General features: G+C 30.1%; 1 protein-coding gene across 9 annotated transcripts in view; it reads right to left on the bottom strand.

Moving 5' to 3' along the window:
- Positions 1-13,662, bottom strand: part of LOC126736192 (uncharacterized) — a 92,682-nt gene extending 79,020 nt beyond the window's left edge. The window contains exons 1-5 of one of the 9 annotated variants that reach the window (XR_007660619.1): positions 13,015-13,496; positions 12,188-12,332; positions 6,235-11,020; positions 1,187-1,332; positions 950-1,137 (exon numbers count right to left, since the gene is read on the bottom strand). Coding sequence is in view for 7 of the 9 variants with exons in the window: in XM_050440436.1 (XP_050296393.1) it covers positions 4,499-11,020 (6,522 nt within the window). In the remaining 2 variants the exon portion in view is untranslated. Of the gene's footprint in view, positions 1-602; positions 1,333-4,387; positions 11,021-12,187; positions 12,333-13,014 lie in introns of those variants that run through there. The other 8 variants (XR_007660618.1, XM_050440439.1, XM_050440441.1 and 5 more) reach the window with 8 other exon arrangements.
- Positions 13,663-21,677: the final 8,015 nt, after the last annotated feature.

Raw genomic sequence — 21,677 nt, 5'->3', positions numbered from 1 at the left:
CAAAAAAACACGATTTTTCGGGCCCGGGCTCGCGTGCATAATATAGTCGCAGACGCTCCTATATAACAAGTATAGTCGCTTCGCTCCTATACTTTTGGTCCGTGGGGACCAGTTTGGAACCTATAGGTCTTGTCTGTGAAGAGCCATAAAGAAATTCTTTAAAAAAATCAAAAATGATCATGTGTACTCAAGTCTGGTCAGTTGGGGGGGGGGCCAACGTTTATATGCCAAAGAAAGAGAGGACCAGTTGTTGGGGTATCATGCTTCAAAGAACCATAATGTGTTATATAGTCGCGTTGTATAACAATATAATGTGTTATATGTCAAATATAATAAACAATAAGTAAGTTACTTAGTAAAAAAAGTTTTGCAGAAATAACCATATTTTTTACTTGAATAAAAGTGTCAATATTGCAGAGTGACCGAATTTATGGATATATATAAAGAGACATGCGCATAATTAAAAAAATAAACAATATATGTTTAGACCAAAAAAGTTATAAGAAATGAAAATGTTCAGAAAACTAGATTTTATATTTCAAGAATTAAATCTTAGGTCTGACTGATAGAATAAATAACGATACTTTTATTATAATAGTTTTATTAGAATAATTTTTTGCAACTTTCTTAAAATTATTTCTTAATTTAGTTTTAAAAAGTTGTCTTACCAAAAAACATTTTTTGAGTAAAAACTTACTTAATTGTCCTCGGATTTCAGTCGATTCCAGTCGAAGTTTTCAGCTAGTGACAGGTCTTTTAACCGGTCACTGGCACTTAAGAAGCCATCTCCATACTATCGGTATTGCGGACAACCCGGAATGACGATGGTGCTGTGAGGAGGATGAAACCGTTGACCATGTAGACGGGGAGTGCCCAGCACTCACGCGCGCCAGGTTCAAATACTTGGGTAACACTTTCAGTGTACCGAGCGACTTTAAGTCCTTCAAACCTTATCGGTTTCTCTAAGGCCGTTGGGCTCTGGTAACCCCCGGTGGGGCATGACGGGTCCCTCAGGAGACCTATATGCACAACTGCCTTGGCAGCCCACTGTTTCGTCAATTCATTCAATTCATTCCAGTCGAAGTTTTGCAGCTTTGGATTATACCATAAAACTTCTTGTTTTTTTTTTTTATAGACCTAGAATGAAAAAATGTAATAAAATATTAACAACACGAAAAGTCCTCACCAATAATTAAATTTTAAGCCATCCAACTTCTTGCCATAAAAGGATGTATCCACTTGTCATTGTCAAGTCCGTTGAATGCGTTTTCTTCAAATTAAAGGCTGCTGATTGATCACGATTAAAATAGAATCTGGAATACAAATGGATCACTAGAAAAAGAAACCATATTATTAGCATCTTATGAGCAACATATTGTTTCGTCCTCATTATGAACTCATCAGTATTGCATATCCAAGAAATTATTCATTTCTCGAAAGCAATAGACAATTGTTGCTGCGGGGCCAACTAGTCAACAGTTGCCAAAATATATTTTTATTTGTTAAAATAAAAATATATTTTAATTCTTTTTTTAGAGAGATATTAAAAATAACAAAAGTATTCCTTTATCAATAGTTACGATTATGTCTTGACTGTTTTGCATGTCTTGACTAATAATACTCAATTTGTTAATACTCTAGTGCCAAATATTTTCTAGTTTATCTCAATATTGTAAAATTGGTCAACTGGAAAAAAGTGCTACATAAATATGCACGTAATTGTATAAACAATAAAACCGGCAACTTCCAGTAATTTTTGTACTGTTTTGAGGCTTTTAGTACCTTTTATTTTAGCGTTTTTTAGCTATTTAGGTAGGTACTCATTCATGTATTAGCCTTTGTACTATACTTGAATTCTGCCAATTATTATTGAAACTGTCTTGTAATTTGTTGACCATTATATGTATAATATTATTGTTTTTTTTTTGTTTATTGCTCAAGTATTAACATTATGAGAATATTTTTTAAAATCTGTTTTTTAGTATTTGTTCTATTTTTTTTGCCCCTTAGATAATACAATATAATATAAGAATAACAACATTTTAAATTAAACAGACTGCAAAATTATAAGATAATTATGCTCATATATTAGGCATGAATATCCTTAATAACATTGACCAACCGGCCAAAAATAAAATTAGTATTTAATGTAGCTGATTGGATTATTGTTTTAGCGCAACATAACTTGAACATTGCTTAGCAGCTTATAGTGTGTTTGGGCTTTTTGTACTTTAGCATTTTTAGCTGTTTGAGTACTTTTGTTTAAGCCATTTATTTACTTAAGTTGCTATTAATGTCAAGTGGTACTGCAGCTAAAGTTATAAGACAATCATAGTTTATCATTATCAAAACAAATTATGATAACTTTAATTATGATGTTAAAAGTACTTGTTGGCCAGTCATGTATTTAAACGTAAATGTTATTACTATTTTAGAAACTAAAATAAGATTGAAAATCCCTATACTAATACTTTATACATTTATAAGATAATAAAAATGAGTTAAGACGTAATAAAATAGTAAAAAAAAAGAAATATTTTTCTACAATTTCTTGCCCTTCAAATAATGTAATTTGTTGTTTTCTTTAACATTTCAGATTAAATATATTGCAAAATTATAAAATCATTAAACTTGTCTATTCATATTAGACATTAAAATCTTTAATGACATTGACCAACCAGACAAAAACTAAAATTAGTATTTAATGCACCTGATTGGATTATTATTTTAGCACAACATAACTTGGACATTTGTTAGCAGCTTATAGTGTGTTCGGGCTTTTGGTACTTTAGCATATTTAGCTGTTTTAGTACTTTTGTTTAAGCCTTTTATTTACTAAAGTTGCTATTAATGTCAAGTGGTACTGTAGCTAAAGCTATAAGACAATCATAGTTTATAATTATCAAAGCAAATTATGATCACTTCAATTAATTATGATGTTGAAAGTACTTGTTGGTCATATGTAAACTTCATTTCCATTTTATAAACTTAAATAGGATTGAAAATACCAATACTAATACTGGATACATTTAAAAGATTAATAAAAATTACTTAAAATGTGATAAAATAGTAAAACAGAAATATTTGCCTACAATTTTTTCTTGCCCTTTAAAAAATATATTTTACTATGTTTTCTTTAACATTTCAAATTAAACATATTACAAAATTATAAGAACATTATACTTGTCTATTTATATTAGACATTAAAATCTTTAATGACATTGACCAACCAGACAAAAATAAAATTAGTATTTAATGTACCTGATTGGATTATTATTTTAGCACAACATAACTTGGACATTTGTTAGCAGCTTATAGTGTGTTCGGGCTTTTTGGTACTTTAGCATTTTTAGCTGTTTTAGTACTTTTGTTTAAGCCTTTTATTTACCAAAGTTGCTATTAATGTCAAGTGGTACTGTAGCTAAAACTGTAAGACAATCATAGTTTATCATTATGAAAGAAAAGTATGATAACTTCAATTATGATGTGAAAACTATTTGTTGGTCATATATTATTTAAACGTAATGATTATTACCTTTTTACAAATTTAAATAGGATTTAAAATGCCAAACTGATACTTTATTCATTTATAAGATAATAATAATAAATTAAGTAAGTGTAAGTCAGGTCAATGCTCAACTTGTAATTAATTTCTAAATAGGCCTATTTTTCGGGCTCAAAAATTGACTAGGCTTAAAAAACTTTATCTTTTGGTTAACTATTCTGAAATTAAATTATGTTTATTTACGTTACCATTAATAAATAAATTCTTAGTTATTATTATATTATTTTTATGCAGTTATTTTGGTAATTGCTCAACCAAAACAGTATAAAAATAAATTAGTATTTAATGTACCTGATTGGATTAATGTTTTAGCACAACATAACTTGGACATTTTTTAGCAGCTTAGTGTTTTTGGGCTTTTGGTACTTTAGCATTTTTAGCTGTTTTAATACTTTTGTTTAAGCCTTTTTGTTAACTTAAGTTGCTATTAATGTCAAGTGGTGCTGTAGCTAAAGCTATAAGACAATCATAGTTTATTATCGATACAAATTTCTCGTTTTCAATAAATCATTGTAACAAATACCAAACTGCTATTTTATTTTAATATACCCTTGAAACAGGCATAGATTTTGAAATAATAATATGGCAATTAATTGTCTATACATTCCAATAATTTTATTTACATTTTTTAACTCATTTTTCGATACTAGTATTATTTTTAACAGCTATCATTGGGATTTAAAAGATAAAGTTATTTACATTTAAAAATGTGTTCTTTTTTATGTAGTTCTGTTTAAAGTCTAACTATTTGATTGTCCAAAATAACAATTTAGCAATATATATAAGATATTAGAAAAGGGATTTTCATTGTGAAAGCGAATAATTAATCACTTATGGCTTATTTTTGGTAATGCAAAACTCTTTTTAATATTGTTTTGAACATTTGTAATTTTCTTTACGTTTAATAGGTTGGTCCTAGTATTTTAACAAAATTTAACATTTTTCTAATAGTATTAAATATACATCTTCTAAACTGTTATCAAAACTAGATATTCTACTTATGCGATTATCATCACACTTCCACCACTGATCGTTATAATTAACTATAGATGTATAATGACCAGATCCAATGGTGTTTCCATGATGCCTAACAACACTTTTTACTCTGAATATTTGATCATCTAAAATAACACTTTCAGAAGCAAAATTGTAAAATTTGGTATTTATCTTATTCCCTTGAGGGCCAATTCTCTGAAGACATACTACCAAATATTTCTGGCAAGTAACCACTGAGCGTGTTTTCAAATTATTGTTACAGTGTGGGCATAATCTGTCAGAGTCTTTTAGCATTAACATTGAATTAAAATCAATTAAATTGCCACAGTTTTCAGGAAAATAAAGAAAGTGAGTGTATATTACTTGTTCATTTTCATTAATATTAATATTACAGTTTTGACAATTTAAAAGTTCATGAACATTAGCTTTTATAAAAATGCCAAAATCATCTGCATCTAATTTTCCCATCAAAGATTGACAAAACGATTGTGCGTCCATTTGTTGATTTACAGCAAAATTTTCACCATTTCGACCAGACACCAATTGTCGAACTTTTAATGTGGAATTAACTTTCGTGAGCATAATATCATTTAGAGTACTGTTTAGCGCTGTATTTCGCTTTGAAATAGAAACGCGAAATTCGGGTAAACATAAAAATGACTGTATGGTGCTATTTGCATAACATGATACCATATCGCTGTTTAATAAAGCAGGTGGCTTATTAAATAAGTTAAGATTGTTTTCATGATCTGAACTAATATCTATTACCATGTCATTATCTACGCTTTGGCAAGTAGACTCAAATAATGAACTTTGTGTTTGGATTTGCTTGGTATTAAATTTTAGTTCATTAAAACCTTTTGTGAATGGTTTATTGTTATCAACGTTCTGATTTAGCTGCTTCGGAATAAAACCTTTATCATAAATACTAACCACTAGAGATTTATGGTGACTGTAAACAGTATTATAAAAATTGTAACTTAAATTATTAAAATTACTAAAAAGCCAATCAATTTGAGTTTTTGATTTTGTAGTTGATTCGCCAATACTCAATTTGCAACTTAAACTTTTAGATATTAAATAATTTTTTAAACCATTTTCATTTTGATTAATAATATCTTGATTAAAATCACCAATGATTAGTATATCACTTTGTTGATCAATAATGTCTTCAAAACATAGTTTAGCTTGTACAATGCTCAATTTTGGGGGAATATAAACTGCTATGACATAAATTTCATTCAAGTAAAATGTGATTGCTTGAAAAACTATACCAGAGAAATCTTTGGTGTATTTTTTCACTGACTTTATTTTTGCTGACACATTTTTTTTCTTGAAACAAATTATGCCAAAGGGTTTACTTACAGGTCGATCGTTACTCAAGTTGGCAAACACTTCAAAATCATTTAATTTTATATTTTTTTTGTTTTTATATAACCAGGTTTCAACAAAAATTAGGAAATGTGCATCTTTAAAGATGGGATTATTTTTTATAAGATTGAGATTTTTTGGTAGACTTTGCACATTTTGGTAAGCAATAATGTATTTGACATTGGAATCATTAAGGTACTGAGTGTTATACTTGGATGTTAAAAGCTTGTTTTCTTGCATATTTACCAGTTCTTTATAAGCAGCATCCTTTTCGGTTGCCGGTTTAGGGGCCTTAAACTTACCAATTATGTAGAGGCCACTTAGCTTTGTAGCCCGACTGCATGCCACATAGGTACTGGTTCTCGTCATTCCATTACCAATGTGAACAGCTACTTGTTCATAGGTGGCACCTTGACTTTTGTGGATTGTAATTCCTTCACTGATTAAAAGAGGAAACTGAAGACGCTCAACGTGAACATTGCTGCCTTTTTGAATTTTAACAGCTCTTGCAGCTCTTTCTATGGGTGTCCAAGTGGGTGATAAATACATAGACTTCCTAAGGGACTCGTTTCTCTTTCGGCATTCCTTGCCTGACTTGGAATCAAAGAACTCCATCCACACTCTGTATGGAACTTTATTTTGGTCATAGTCTATTTGACGCAGGATACCTGTAGCACCATTGACTATCCCATCACTGGTATCTATATTCATTGAAATCATGTATTTAGCATCTACCTGCAATATTAAATTTAACATTAGGCCAAAACTCTCTGATTTTTTTAAACTTTTAGCATGTTCTAAAAATAAATGTTTTAATCGTTCTGAGCAACTTCCTTTGATTACATCTCTGGCTTGACTTACGGCTCGCTCGGTCTGAAATGTAGAAAGTTTCATTTCATTGAATGCATCTACTTCTCTATTGGTGGCAAATAAATGCATAGTGTCTTCAGGAATTAGATCAATATTGTCAACTTCCCTGGACTTGATCAATTGCACATCTTCATCGGTCATTTTACCAAACGCCATATTGTTTAGGGCAACTGCAAAAGACTTGTCTTCTTTTTGCCTCATTATTTCTGTAAGCTCAAAATACCTAAAATGATCCCACAAATAAGTTCCACATAATTCTTTATACGGATTTGTTTTTACTGGGCAAAAAATATACATATCCCTTACTGGGGGCAATTGACGATTATCGCCGCATAAAATTATTGGAATATTTCCAAAGATGGCGTCAGACTTAAAGATTTGCTGCAATCTACTATTAATATGGTCAAACAATCTGGCACCAACCATGGAATATTCATCTATAATAATTAGTTTTAAGTCACATAAATTACAATAAATAGTATTTAAAGTGTCATGGTGTAACGGAATTAGTTGTTCACCATACTGACTGACGGGTAACGATAATGCCGCATGTAAGGTTATACCTCCGATATTAAATGCCGCTTTACCTGTAGGCGCACAAAGTAAAACTTTTAAACTTTCGGGATTATTACCTGGTATTGAATTGAAATGGCGTAATAACGACTGAGTTATTGCTGTAATCAGGTGACTTTTGCCTGTACCTGCTGGACCACTAAGTGTGCAGTAGAAAGCTTCCCCTTCAATTAGACTGTCTTGCACGACATTAAGGAACTGATACTGCTTGTGATTCAGTTTGCTTATGAGGGCTTCATACTCTGAATCGCTTATCTGATGAGGCGTTGGGAAAGCGATATGTTTTACTGGCGCTTCGTCGTCTTTCTTATCGATGATATGATTGAATGGATCATAAATGGGGTTGTCTAGTCCATAAGGCATAAACTCATCATCGATTTCTCCACCGAATCCACCATCGTCTAATTGATTTGATCGGTCTTCGGCAAGTTTCAGTGCTTCATCGATTACCTGTTCATCTAAGACATTGAACTTTTGTCGATTTGTAACAATTTCTTGGTATCGATCTTTGTATATGGTCTGTTGATCAATGTTCTCATTTTCAACTTCATCCACTTCATTTCTCCATGGGATGTATAACATTATTTGTTCCCTATAATAGTTGAGAGGGTCTTGCTGAAGTCCATAACTACGGTAGGCTAAAATTTTAGCATGACCCCTTTTAACTAAAACGCCACTTCCATCTTTTAAGGGTAAACCATTAGCTTTTGTTTCTGCTTGTTTCTTAAAGAAATCATAGTAGGCCGCAAACTCTGCCAAACATATGTTTTCCATCTCATTGGGTCTTTGCTCATAATGTTCTATAAGCCCATCACAATAAATATTGGGATCATCATTGTCCATGGCTTTAAGTTCTGTTAATGGTTTCAACATTTTTGTCCTTTCCTTGATTGGATTTGTATGGATGTATACATAGGAGGTACAGGTATCATGCATCGGTAGTTGTAACACGCTGTAGGCGGCTTCTTGGGCACTAACTTCGCTCGCATTTAAGAAAGCTGCTGCAAGAGATTTAAGTTTGCCCTTAACATCTAAATTACCTTTTTTAATTTCTTCCATAGTCTTCATTAAAATATCAGATACACCTCTTTGAGACTTATTGATATAGTTGACTATGTAGGTGCAACAACCATATGGCTCAAAAACTAATTGAATGTCCATATTACTCTTCATCATGGAGAACATCTCAGCATTGAAATTATTAATGAATCCATCTTTTGGCTGCCTTTCTAAAAATAAAGTGGTTTTAAATATGTTGTGCTGTATAACATTAAGATACTCATCCTTAGACATACCAAGGTCAGCCAAAAAGTTTTCAAATGATAAATCTGGTTTATCCTTAAGCCTACGCATTATCATTAAAAACTTTTCAGACATGGCCTTACGTAAATCCGCTTCCTTGGTTTTGTCAATTTTTATTGGCGTTAGAATTACCGATTTATCCATTGGCAGGAATGGGATACCATACCTGCAAACTTTGTGTCCCCGCACTTCTTTTTGACACGATTTAGAATGATGATGCGTATTAAACTGAATTATATCACGGACACTTTCTAAATCACTATTACAAGTAATATACCGGTTCGCGAATTCGGCACACTCTTTGAAACTTTCTGGTGTTTCTTGGAATTTTGGAGCATTGGATAACCACAATAACCCGTGAACATGAGGAGACCCACGATGTTGAAATTCTATGCGGTAATAATGATGCTCTATGGGATTTTGTTTAAAGGGTCCATTTTGACTCTTCATATGTTTAAATAGCAGTTTGAACCGATAATCAAAGTATCTGGCACAAGTTATCGGATCTGTTCTAATTAAGCGAGTTTTTTCTAAGTAGGGCATACTCGCGGCCTCTTCTAAAGTAACATCTTTTTGATCAACAACTTGTGCTAATACCTTGATTAATTCGGGCCATGCTGTTTCGGCTGCTGACACGGTAAAAAACAGTGTGGGGATTCCAAATTGGCGAATCATACACAGTAATTTTGTCTTTTCGTGCTTCCAATAAGCAGGTGAACCTGCAATTCTACTAAGAAAATGGAATCCCATGTCACTTCGAATCAGCTGGTCTAGAAAATTTGCTTGTCTTACTTGTCCAGCTGTATATTTTCCATCCTCATTCCTCTTTTTTCTGAGACATGTTGCAATTGCACTGGATAATTGGATTAGTTGACGTTTTTTAAATGTATACAACAGATAGTCTGTCCTTGCAAATCGCCTGTCTTTGTGCTGGAGTTGTATTTTCGTCTGGTCAGAATAGGAGAATTTTGTAAGAAATTGCTTAGCATGTCCACAGAAAAGTGTAGGAAATGAGAGTTCATCGCTAAACTGGTCAAGCATCAAATGTATTGGCGTTTTACCTTCTCCTGGGGCAAAACAGATATTTTCTAGGTTACATTTGTCAAGCAAAGTTTCTTGGCCCCCAGGATTTAAAGGCTCTTCTTCTTCATCTAAGAATTCCTCTAAATTGTATAAATTGTTTTTTTCAATTGAAGATTCTTTTTGAATATTTTTATCGTCATTCTTAGATTCTAGGGGCACTTCCATTGTTTCGAAAAACGCATTATCGAACAATTCTTCAAAATTTTCACTACACACTGTTTTAGAATCCAGTTCCACCACTTTTGAGCCTTCATTTAAGATCTGTGCAGAGGATTCTACTTGAGATCTTAAGTAGCCATTAATATTTTTTTCCCAATCATCTGATTGCTTTATGCCTTCTTGTATGTAAAGAGGTTGTTGACACAAAAATTTTGCCGCTTTTAGAACAACTGCGGGCCGTATGGTTTCCAGGAGATAATCATTTTTATAATTCATTTTTCTCTTGAGCTTAACCTGAATAGTTTGTGTCTCCTCTACATTTCTAGGCAATAATTTGGTCGAAGTATCTATATTTATAGGGACATTGACTATTTGGCCAGTTATGTAACACTGTCGTGCATATCCTACCTGTCGGATTTGCATGAAAGGTAACCTGGCCGACACCATCCTTTCTTCAAGGATAGTCAGATCTTTTAGCTCAACTGGTATAGGGTGAACAATATTATGATTGCCGGACCAGAACTTTGGCAATTGTCCTTTATAAATATTTAATGAGCAAGACTTGCAGAAGAAAACCCCATCATTGCAAATTTGTGTAGTGAATTGGTTTCCAAATTTGTTTTTTAGTACTTGTAGATCTATTTTTTTACATGAAGTGGGAAACCATAATCGCAAACAACAACTGCATACAATGGTGGGGCCTTCTCTTAATGCTAGTTCAAACTTGGTTGGGTGATTGGTTCTAGTAGGTTCTGGCTTCTTTTCAATTTTATCTATAGGTGATATTTTTTTAAAGGAATCATTAACTTTTTGTTTCTTTTGAGTGACAATTTTTGATGACAATGCATCATTGTCATCAATAACCGTCAATGATTTTCGCTTATTAAACTGTGTTACAATTTCATTAAATTTTACCTTGCTGGTACTATCCTCTGGAACCATATCTTTGGGCAACTTTTGTTGCAAATTTATAGGCTTACCAGGAATTTCTAAATTTTCCTTTTTGTCACCACTGTCTTTCTTTACCATCTTGCTGGACATATATTTTTCTTTATTCTGGAGTCTTGTTGTCTTAGCAGACTTCTTACTCATTTTTGGCATCTAAAAATCCATTGAACATACTTTAATCATTAGCCTAGCTTTATTTTTGTAATTAATTAATTTGAAATCTATATCAACCTGATGTTCTATAAGAATTCAAAGACCTTCTCTGATTTATGATTTTAGGTTTTATTAAGAATTGAATTATTTTATTTTATTTAAAATTAAGAATTAAGAATTGATATATAAATATGTATAGAACTTACAATATATAGAACAATACGATAAACTGGATGAATGAAATAAAGTATCTAGGCTTTATAATTAATATTGAAAAATTAAGTATCTTTCAATAAGATATAAAAGATTGTAAAAGTTTTTTTTGTCAAGAATTTTCCAAATTCTTTAGCTTTTTGCAAGGTTGACAATATTTAAAACAATTCTCCAGCTTCATTCTGAATATTGCTCTACCTTTTATATTTAGCCTACAATTACATAATTAGTAAGAAGAGGAGGAATTCATTTGTGTCTTCCTCAAAGTTAAATTTATTTCCATCTTGTAAAAACGAACAAAACCTCAATAATGGTCTCATAATTTTATTTTAGTTATTAAAATAGTCATTTTAATGCAGTGTGTTGATCTTTGCGATTTTATAATTTACAAATTAGTATTTCCTATTATTAATAGTTTTTTTTACAGTAAGATACACACATATGAGTAATAAAAGCATTTTTTAAAGATGTCAATAGTTACCCAGGAATAATTTAAAAATTAACTTCCATTACGTAAATTAGCATAATTGTCATGAAGAATACTTTATATTATAAGATTAGACTCACAATAAACTATTGTAATTATTGTAAATAACTGCAAGTAGATTGACAACAATTAGTTTTAATTGTTGCTTTAGGAATAACTTTTAAAGTTACCATAAATACTTTTAAAACACCACTAGACAAAAAAAAATTGTATGTAACAATGTTTCTAGTTTTGTTTTATACATTAAATTTCTTTACATTTTATATAATTAAAAATTAATTTACACCTTTGAGTATACATGTTATAAAATACCTTTAATTTAGATCCTTTAAAGCCCTAAGTAGTCTAACCTATATAACCTATAGCATGCACATCTTTTACATCTGTAATCATATATTTAGGATAATGGATTTTAAAGCTGTTTAAAATTTATAATATTGATAATATATAATTTGGATAAAACTTACCTTTGCTTTTGTAGATTGGAACTATGGAAGACAAATACTATAGGATGCAATGAGTAAAATTTTTCCAAAAACCTTGCTTGGTTTGTCAATGGAGCACAGCACTTTTAGATCTAATCAGTTTAATAAGTGTTGGGTGCTTGAGAATCTAGAAATGAAAGAATATAAACGTCTAACTAAAAACTGTTGATATATATTCTAATATTCCTCAAAATTAGCACAAAGGACACATTAAGAAATTCCAAAGGAACTTCAACTACTCTTATGATGCAAAAACGGAATATAAAATGAATGTTTAAATTGTCTTTTTTACCTATCCATATTTATAATATAAATGGATATTAAAATTACTGTGTGGTCATTAAGCAATTCACCTGCCCAACGATTTTCAGATTTTTTTTGATTGTTTAGCAAGCTTACCTTAAATCGATTACATTAAAAGAAAAAAATCCTTGAATGAACCAGTTTTTAAGAAAAAAACGATAATTTACGTTGTATTCGACCATATACAAATTTGTTATGCTTATATTTACTTATGAACACAATAATATTAGAAATATACTATGGTATTATCATGGGCTAACGACTTTTCTATTGATCTAAAATATTTTTATTTTGTCCCTCCATTAAGTAAATAAAAATATAACAATATGAAAATAAGACTTTTTGTTAACCACATTGTCTTGTTTACTTTTAGAACGTTGACGTTTATAGTGTCAAATATCAAATTATTAACATATCCTGTTCCGAAAAATTGAACAAAATCTTCCACATTGACAGATAATATAACTTATGACAGATAATATACTTAAATTAATATAAAAACTTACCTTTGATTTTGTAGAATAAAACTAACTGGGCGAAATAAAATCTAAAACATTCAATGAGCCAAATTTGTCAAAAAACTGCTTGTTTGAGGACTTTAAAGGAAGCAATCGCCAGCACAATAAAACTCAACTGCTTACGCCTCCAAATCACTTACCTAAAAATGACAAACGAACAAACTTATAACTAAAACCGATTAATATAACTTCGAAATAATTAATATTCCTCAAAATAAGCACAAAATAAACCTTAAAAATTTCCCGAAAGAAATTTTATAACGCTTATAATGCACAAAGGAATCTAAAATGAATGTTTATTTACGCTGGTTACCCCGGATACCGCTCCATATACGTTTATTTGTCAAAAGCACGGTTAACTTTGTCCTTGTAGTTTTAAGGTGCTTCTATGTAGCGATGATTTAATGGAGCAATTCGCAACGGCGACATTTAAGCGTAGTCGTCACTGCCGAACTTTTTTTTTGCTAGGTTTGGGTTATATTCATTGTAGGATTTTACGAATAGGTTTCTGGGTTTTTGTATATAATATTAATGTTATAATATTTAATATTATTATTGTAATATTTAATATTAATATTATAATATTAGTTGATGTTAACAATTTTTGCTTTCAATGGTGTTTGAGATTCGTGGTGACCATCAACGTAAACTTGTCAAACGCAATATTTTTATAGAAGCATTTTTTTAAATTTAGATTTCCTTTATCAAGTCTAATTTGTTTTTTATTTATAATTTAAGCGACATAGGGAATGTTAGTGAAGAAAATGCTTTTCTTATAAAAAAGTTAAAATACAAAATGTTAGTAATTATTCAAGAGCTACTAAACAACGTTAATGGTCAGGGATCATGACTATACATTTAATTGAAAAAAACCATAAGTGTTTGACTAAAAACATTTATTGCTAATAAAGAAGTTTTGTAAATATAAAGCCTAAAAACCTTTTTTCAAAACAATTTATTAGTTGTATCCTAAATAAACCATAAATACCAAATAAACCAACAAAACAAAATTTTTTTAATCCAAAATCGAAGGGGGTCTATACCCGCGAAAAATTTTGAAAAATTGGTTTTAATTTTTTTTTAATTAATAATAAGTACTATTTAAAAAGCAATAAAAAAGCTTTATGACATCATTGTTCATAATTTATAGAAATGCCATAATATTCAGAGAGAAGTTCTTATGAGGGTTTATGTATTAGAATAGAACAAACGGGTTTTTACGTCGATTTTTTTATTGTACTTTTTTTTGAAAAGCAGTTATAATAAAATTAAAACAGGTTTAACAGAATAAGGAATAAAAGATGTCATCGACAAATTGAATCAAAGCCTTAGAATCCGATATATTAGTAAAAGTATGAAAAAAACAAAAAAAAAAACTATTTTTTTCCCACTGTACTATTTTTTTTTCCAAAATTGGTTACAGGCAAATTTTAATGTGAACCTTAAACTGAAAATCCTGAGGGATAAAAGCCCAAGGAAAAAAAAATTTTTTTTTGCTCCAAAATCGAAAGGGGTATATCCACAAAAAAAATTGGAAAAAACGGTTTTTATTTGTTTTTAAATAAACTATAAGACTAACAACATTTTGTCTTTTATAAAAGTTATGAGGAATATTCCGAGGTATTCGTACGTTAAAACGAATCGGTTTTAGCTATCATAATATCGGAGAAAATAAAGAAAAACCATGAAACATAAATATCGAATTATCAAGGGTCCTATGGAAAAATTTTAATTTTTTATTTGTCTATCCTGTACTACTTTTAAGTACCTTTAAAAAAGGTTATTATGGATTTGACTCTAAAATAAATGGAAAACCTATTTCTTTGTATTTTTCGATTTTGAAGCAAAACCCGGGCTCAAAATGAGCATTTTTTCAAAATATGCTCTGATTTCAAAATTTTTTTCTTCTGTTTAAAAACCATTTAAAAACTAGTAAAAAAGCCTAATAACAAAAATTTCCACGAGTTATACGAGTTCCACAATATAAAGTAACCGAAATACGAGTGCCACAATTGTAATAAAATATAAAAAGAATTAACAGGAGGAGAATAAGGAATAATAGAAACCAATAACGAATTGAATCGAAGCTATAGAAGTCGAGATATTAGTAAAAATGTAAAAAAAAATAAAAGAAAACTCGTTTTTTTCCCACGGTAGCATTTTTTTTCCAAAATTGGTTACAGCCAAATTTCAATATGAACCTTAAACTCAAAATCCTGAGGGATAAAAGCCCAAGGAAAAAAAATTTTTTTTTGCTCCAAAATCGAAAGGGGTATAGCCATGAAAAATTTCGAAAAAATGCTTTTTATTTATTTTTTAATAAACTATACCTCTGACAACTTTTTGTCTTAAACAAAAGTTCTAGGGAATGTTACGAGGTATTCGAATGTTAAAACGAATTGATTATAGCTATCGCAGAATCGGAGAAAATTGTAAAAAACTATTAAACATAAATATCGAATTATCAAGAGCCCTATGGAAAAATTTCAATTTTTTATTTTTCTATCGTGTACTACTTCAGAGTATCTTTAAAAAAGATTATTACCAATTTGACCCTAAAATGAACGGAAAACCTATTTCTTTGCATTTTTCGATTTTCGAACAAAATCCGGGGTCAAAATGACAATTTTTTCAAAATAGGCTCCGAATTCAAAATTTCTTTTTTCTGGTTAAAGACCATTCAAAAACTAGTAAAAAAGCCTAATAACAAAAATTTCCACAATTTATACAAGTGCCACAATATAAAGGTAAAATTAGGTCCCATAAGAGTCTATGTATTTACGTCGATTTTTAAAATTTTTCAGTTTTATTTCGAAAGGCAATTGTAATAAAATATAAAAAGAATTAACAGGAGGAGAATAAAGAATAAAAGAAACCATCAACAAATTGAATCGAAGCTATAGAAGTCGAGATATTAGTAAAAATTTAAAAAAAGATAAAAGAAAACTCGTTTTTTCCCACGGTAGAATTTTTTTTCTTAAAATGATAACCGACAAATTATAATGTAAGCCCTAAGCTTCAATTTCCATAAATTCCAGTAAAAAAAAACCGAAGAAAAATTTTTTTTTTTTGCTCCAAAATCAAAAGGGGTATAGCCATAAAAAATTGCGAAAAAATGGTTTTTATTTTTTTCTTAATAAACTATAACTCTGACAACTTTTTGTCTTAAACAAAAGTTTTCGGGAATATTACGAGGTATCCGAATGTTAAAACGAATTGATTCTAGCTATCACAGAATCGGAGAAAATTGTAAAAAACTATTAATCATAAATATCGAAATATCAAGAGCCCTATGGAAAAACTTTAATTTTTTATTATTCTATGTTGTACTACTTCAGGATACCTTTCATAAAGGTTATTATCGATTTGACTCTAAAATGAACAGAAAACCTATTTATTTTCATTTATCGATTTTCGAACAAAATCCGGCCCAAAATGAAAATTTTTCAAAACATGCTCCAAATTCAAAATTTATTTTTTCTGGCTAAAGACCATTCAAAAAGAAATGAAAAAGCTTTATGACAAAATTTTTCAAAATCTATAATAATGCTACAATATTATGAAAGAAGATAAGTTCCCTTTAAAGCCTATGTATTCGAACCGATGATTTTTTAATTTTTTTTTTAAAGGCAAATTTAAGAAATAATTTAACTAATTAAGATAAAAGGAATAGGGTCATATACAATGTATTATCTACAAATATATACATATCATCTTATAGCAAATTTCAATCAAATGGGAAATTTTGATAGTCACGTGACCCTAGAACTTAATATTTTAAAATTTTGTAAAAAATCAACAATTGCATCCTAAATAAACTCCAAATTCCAAATTTGAACCCAATTGAATCAATAGCAAAAAAGTTATGGAAGTCACGTGACTTTAAAATTCAATTTGTCAATTATCTGTCAAAATTTATTAATTGTATCCTAAATAAAGCATAAATACCAAATTTGAATCCAATCGGACTCATAGCAAAAAAGTTACAATAGTCACGTGACCCGGAAGTGAAATGTCAAATATCTAAGAAAAATTAATAATTGCATCCTAAATAAAGCCCAAATACCAAATTTGAACCCAATCAGACCAATAGCAAAAAAGTACCAATAGTCACGTGACCTAGAAGTCAAATGTCAAATATCTGTGAAAAATTAATAATTGCATCCTAAATAAACCCCAAATACCAAATTCCAATCAAATCGGACAAATAGGAAGAAAGTTTTGATAATCACGTGACCTTAAAACATAGTCATGTCAAATATCTGTAAAAATTTATTAATCTTATCCGAAATAGGTACTAGGTACCAAATTTCAACCAAATCGCACCAATACCAAAAAAGTTATGATACTCGACTAACCTTAAAAATCAATAATTTCAAAAAATTTTTATTTATATCCCAAAAGCAATGTTTAAGAATTGTTAACATTTATTAATAATAAACTAAATAGTAAAAACTCACCAAATATCTAAATTTTTATTTACACATCTCGTGAGAGTATCATTACGACTGACCCGTGTATATATTCGAATAATTTTAATAAAATAATCGGGCAAATTTCATTTCGTCTCACCCCGGTATAAAGACACTGACATTTCAAAAAAACGGCATTTTTCGAAGACGTCAAAATGTTTGCCGAATTTTCCTGGCCGCAATACACAATTTCCCCAATTGATATGCACAGATTCGGAAAGCCCATTCATTTTCTGATTCGGTGCTTCCTTTCCCTGATCGTTTCCGGTTCATTTTCATTCATAATTTTACAAAAAACCCAACCAAGTCCCGGCCACCTGTCACGAGCAAAAAATTTGTATCCACCATGCGTCAAAGTATTGTTCCCACCAGCCATTTCATCAGAGTTTAGGTTGACACCTCCAATTACCTGCAAAAACGCAAAAAAATGGACTTTTTTCATAAAATCGCATTTTTCGGGTACTTGTACTATCGCTGGAACCCTGAAATTTTAGTATGTGTTGTAAAACAAAATTTCGGATCCTTTAGATGTTGTTTGATCTTTTCACCATGTACAGGGACGTGGCAAATGAATTAAACGCGAAAATTCGAATTGCTCAGAACCTATTAATGTTGGAAGATTGTAATTTTACACAAATAATGGGGTTATTAAAGTATTTAATCCCTGAGAATATAAATGGTCCAGGTGCCACCACTAAAAAGTTATTAAATAAAATGTGATTTTTGGGTCGGACCTTCATGGGTAAAGTTCATTATTGCTCGCCCTGTATGGTTCCCAAAAATTTCGGTTATATGGCATATGAAAGGTAAAGGATGAAGTTATTTTTTGAAAAAAAAATTTTCCCAAAATAAGTATCGTTTGGCGGAAAATCCCAAAAAACTGAAAATGCCAGAACTCGTAAAATAAATTTTTTACAAAAAAAAGCTCCAAGTATGTCAAATCTCTTATAAAATAAAGTCTTTTCGCCGAAACACTTTTTTTATAAAAATTTTTTTTTAGCCTCTGGAGAAGTTTGAATTTTTTTTTTAGTCACTTTTGTTCGCTTATAACAACTCACCCTGTATACCGATCGGGCCCAAAAAGTATACAGACATGAATTACTATAAAGTCTTTTATGCCTAAAAATTTCAATTTTTTTGACAGCGTTAAAATTGAGATCTCGTGCAAAAATGAATTTTGACCGGTTTTTTTACGAATTTTTGACTTTGAGACAGTACCACTCCGTTTGGTGGTACCGGAAAAAAAATTCGTTTACGGATCCATCATTCCCAATGTATTGAGAGACCCTATGCCAAATTTCATCGTTTCGCTAGCCATACAGCCAAAGATATGAATTTTTATTTCCAAAAAAACACGATTTTTCGGACCCGAGGTCGCGTGCATAATATAGTCGCAGACGCTCCTATATAACAAGTATAGTCGCTTCGCTCCTATACTTTTGGTCCGTGGGGACCAGTTTGAAACCTTTAGGTCTTGTCTGTGAAAAGCCATAAGGTAATAAAAAAAAAATCAAAAACTATCAGGTGTACTTAGGTGAGTCGGGGAGGCTAACGTTTACCTGCCAAGGAAAGAGAGGACCAGTTGTTGGGGTATCATGCTTCAAAGAACCATAATTTGTTATATAGTCGCGTTGTGTGTCAATATACTGTCTTATATTTCAAATATCTGTGAAAGTATATTAATTGTATTCTAAATAAAGTCTGAATACCAAATTCGAACAGAATCGGACCAATAGCAAAAAAGTTACGGTAGTCACGTGACCTAGGCTGAAACTTAAATGTCAGTTATCTGTCATAATTTATTAGTTGTATCCTAAATAAACCATAAATACCAAATTCAGAGAGAAGTTCCCATAAGGGTCTATTTCTTGAAATAGAACAAACAGGGATTTTACGTCGATTTGTTTTAATTTTTCTTTTTATTTTGAAATGTAATAGTAATAAAATATCAAAAGAATTGAGAGGAGGAGAATAAGAAATAAAAGAAACCATCAATGAATTGAATCGAAGCTATAGAAGCCGAGAGATTAGTAAAAATGTGGGAAAAAACAAAAGAAAACTGGTTTTTTCCCACGGTATCATTTTTTTTTCTTAAAATAATTATTGACAAATTATAATGTAAGCCCTAAGTTGGCAATTTCACGTAAAAAAAACCCAAGAAAAAAAAAATTTTTTTTTGGTCGAAAATCGAAAGGGGTATAACCATGAAAAATTGCGAAAAAATGGTTTTTATTTTTTTTTAAATAAAATATAACTCTGACAACTTTTTGTCTTAAACAAAAGTTTTCGGGAATATTACGAGGTATCCGTGCGTTAAAACGAATCGGTTCTAGCTATTATACAGTCGGAGAAAATTGAAAAAAACTATTAAACATAAATATCGAATTATCAAGAGCCCTATGGAAAAATTTCAGTTTTTTATTTTTCTATCCTGTACTACTTCAGAGTATCTTTAAAAAAGATTATTACCAATTTGACTCTAAAATGAACGGAAAACCTATTTCTTTGCATTTTTCGATTTTCGAACAAAATCCGGGGTCAAAATGACCATTTTTCCAAAATATGCTCCGAATTCAAAATTTCTTTTTTCTGGTTAAAGACCATTTAAAAACTAATAAAAAAGCTTTATGACAAAATTTTCCACGATTTATACGAGTGCCATAATATAAAGGGAAAAATTAGGTTCCATAAGAGCCTATGTACAGGGATAAGACAACCGGGCTTTTACGTCGATTTTTTTAATTTTTCAGTTTTATTTCGAAAGGCAGTTGTAATAAAATATAAAAAGAATTAACAGGAGGAGAATAAGGAATAATAAAAACCATCAACAAATTGAATCGAAGCTCTAGAAGTCGAGATATTAGTAAAACTGTGAAAAAAAAATAAAAGAAAACTCGTTTTTTTCCACGGTAGCATTTTTTTTCTTAAAATGATAACTGACAAATTATAATGTAAGCCCTAAGTTGGCAATATCCATTAAAAAAAAACCCAAGAAAAAAAATTTTTTTTTTGCTCCAAAATCGAAAGGGGTATAGCCATGAAAAATTGTGATTAAATGGTTTTTATTTTTTTCTAACTAAACTATAACTCTGACAACTTTTTGTCTTAAACAAAAGTTCTAGGGAATATTACGAGGTATTCGAATGTTAAAACTAATTGATTACAGCTATCACAGATTCGGAGAAAATTGTAAAAAACTATAAATCATAAATATCGAATTATCAAGAGCCCTATGGAAAGATTTCATTTTTTTATTTTTCTATCTTGTACTACTTTAGGATACCTTTCAAAAAGATTATTATCGATTTGACTCTAAAATGAACAGAAAACCTATTTCTTTGCATTTTTCGATTTTCGAACAAAATCCGGCCCAAAATGAAAATTTTTTCAAAACATGCTCCAAATTCAAAATTTCTTTTTTCTGGCTAAAGACCATTCAAAAAGTAATGAAAAAGCTTAATGACAAAAATTTTCAAAATCTATAATAATGCTACAATATTATGAAAGAAGATAAGTTCCCTTTAAAGCCTATGTATTCGAACCGATGATTTTTTTATTTTTTTTTGAAAGGCAAATTTAAGAAATAATTTAACTAATTAAGATAAAAGGAATAGGGTAATACGAAATATTATCTATAAATATATACATATCATCTAATAGCAGATTTTAATCAAATAGGAAATTTTGATAGTCACGTGACCCTAGAACTTAATATTTTAAAATTTTGTAAAAAATCAACAATTGCATCCTAAATAAACCCCAAATTCCAAATTTGAACCCAATCGGATCAATAGCAAAAAAGTTATGGAAGTCACGTGACTTAAAAAATTCAACATGTCAAATTTCTGTCAAAATTTATTACTTGCATCCTAAATAAAGCCCAAATACTAAATTTCAACCCAATCGGATCAATAGCAAAAAAGTTATGGAAGTCACGTGACTTAAAAAATTCAACATGTCAAATTTCTGTCAAAATTTATTACTTGCATCCTAAATAAAGCCCAAATACTAAATTTCAACCCAATCGGAACAATAGCAAATAAGTTATGGAAGTCACGTGACTTAAACATTCAATATGTCAATTATCTGTTAAAATTTATTAATTGTATCCTAAATAAAGCATAAATACCAAATTTGAACCCAATCGGACTCATAGCAAAAAAGTTACAATAGTCACGT

The sequence above is a fragment of the Anthonomus grandis genome, chromosome 5 (genome assembly GCF_022605725.1).
Source record: "Anthonomus grandis grandis chromosome 5, icAntGran1.3, whole genome shotgun sequence".
NCBI classification, from domain to species: Eukaryota; Metazoa; Arthropoda; class Insecta; order Coleoptera; family Curculionidae; genus Anthonomus; species Anthonomus grandis.
Note: the sequence above shows the minus strand (reverse complement) of the source record. Positions and strands in the feature narration are given on the sequence as shown.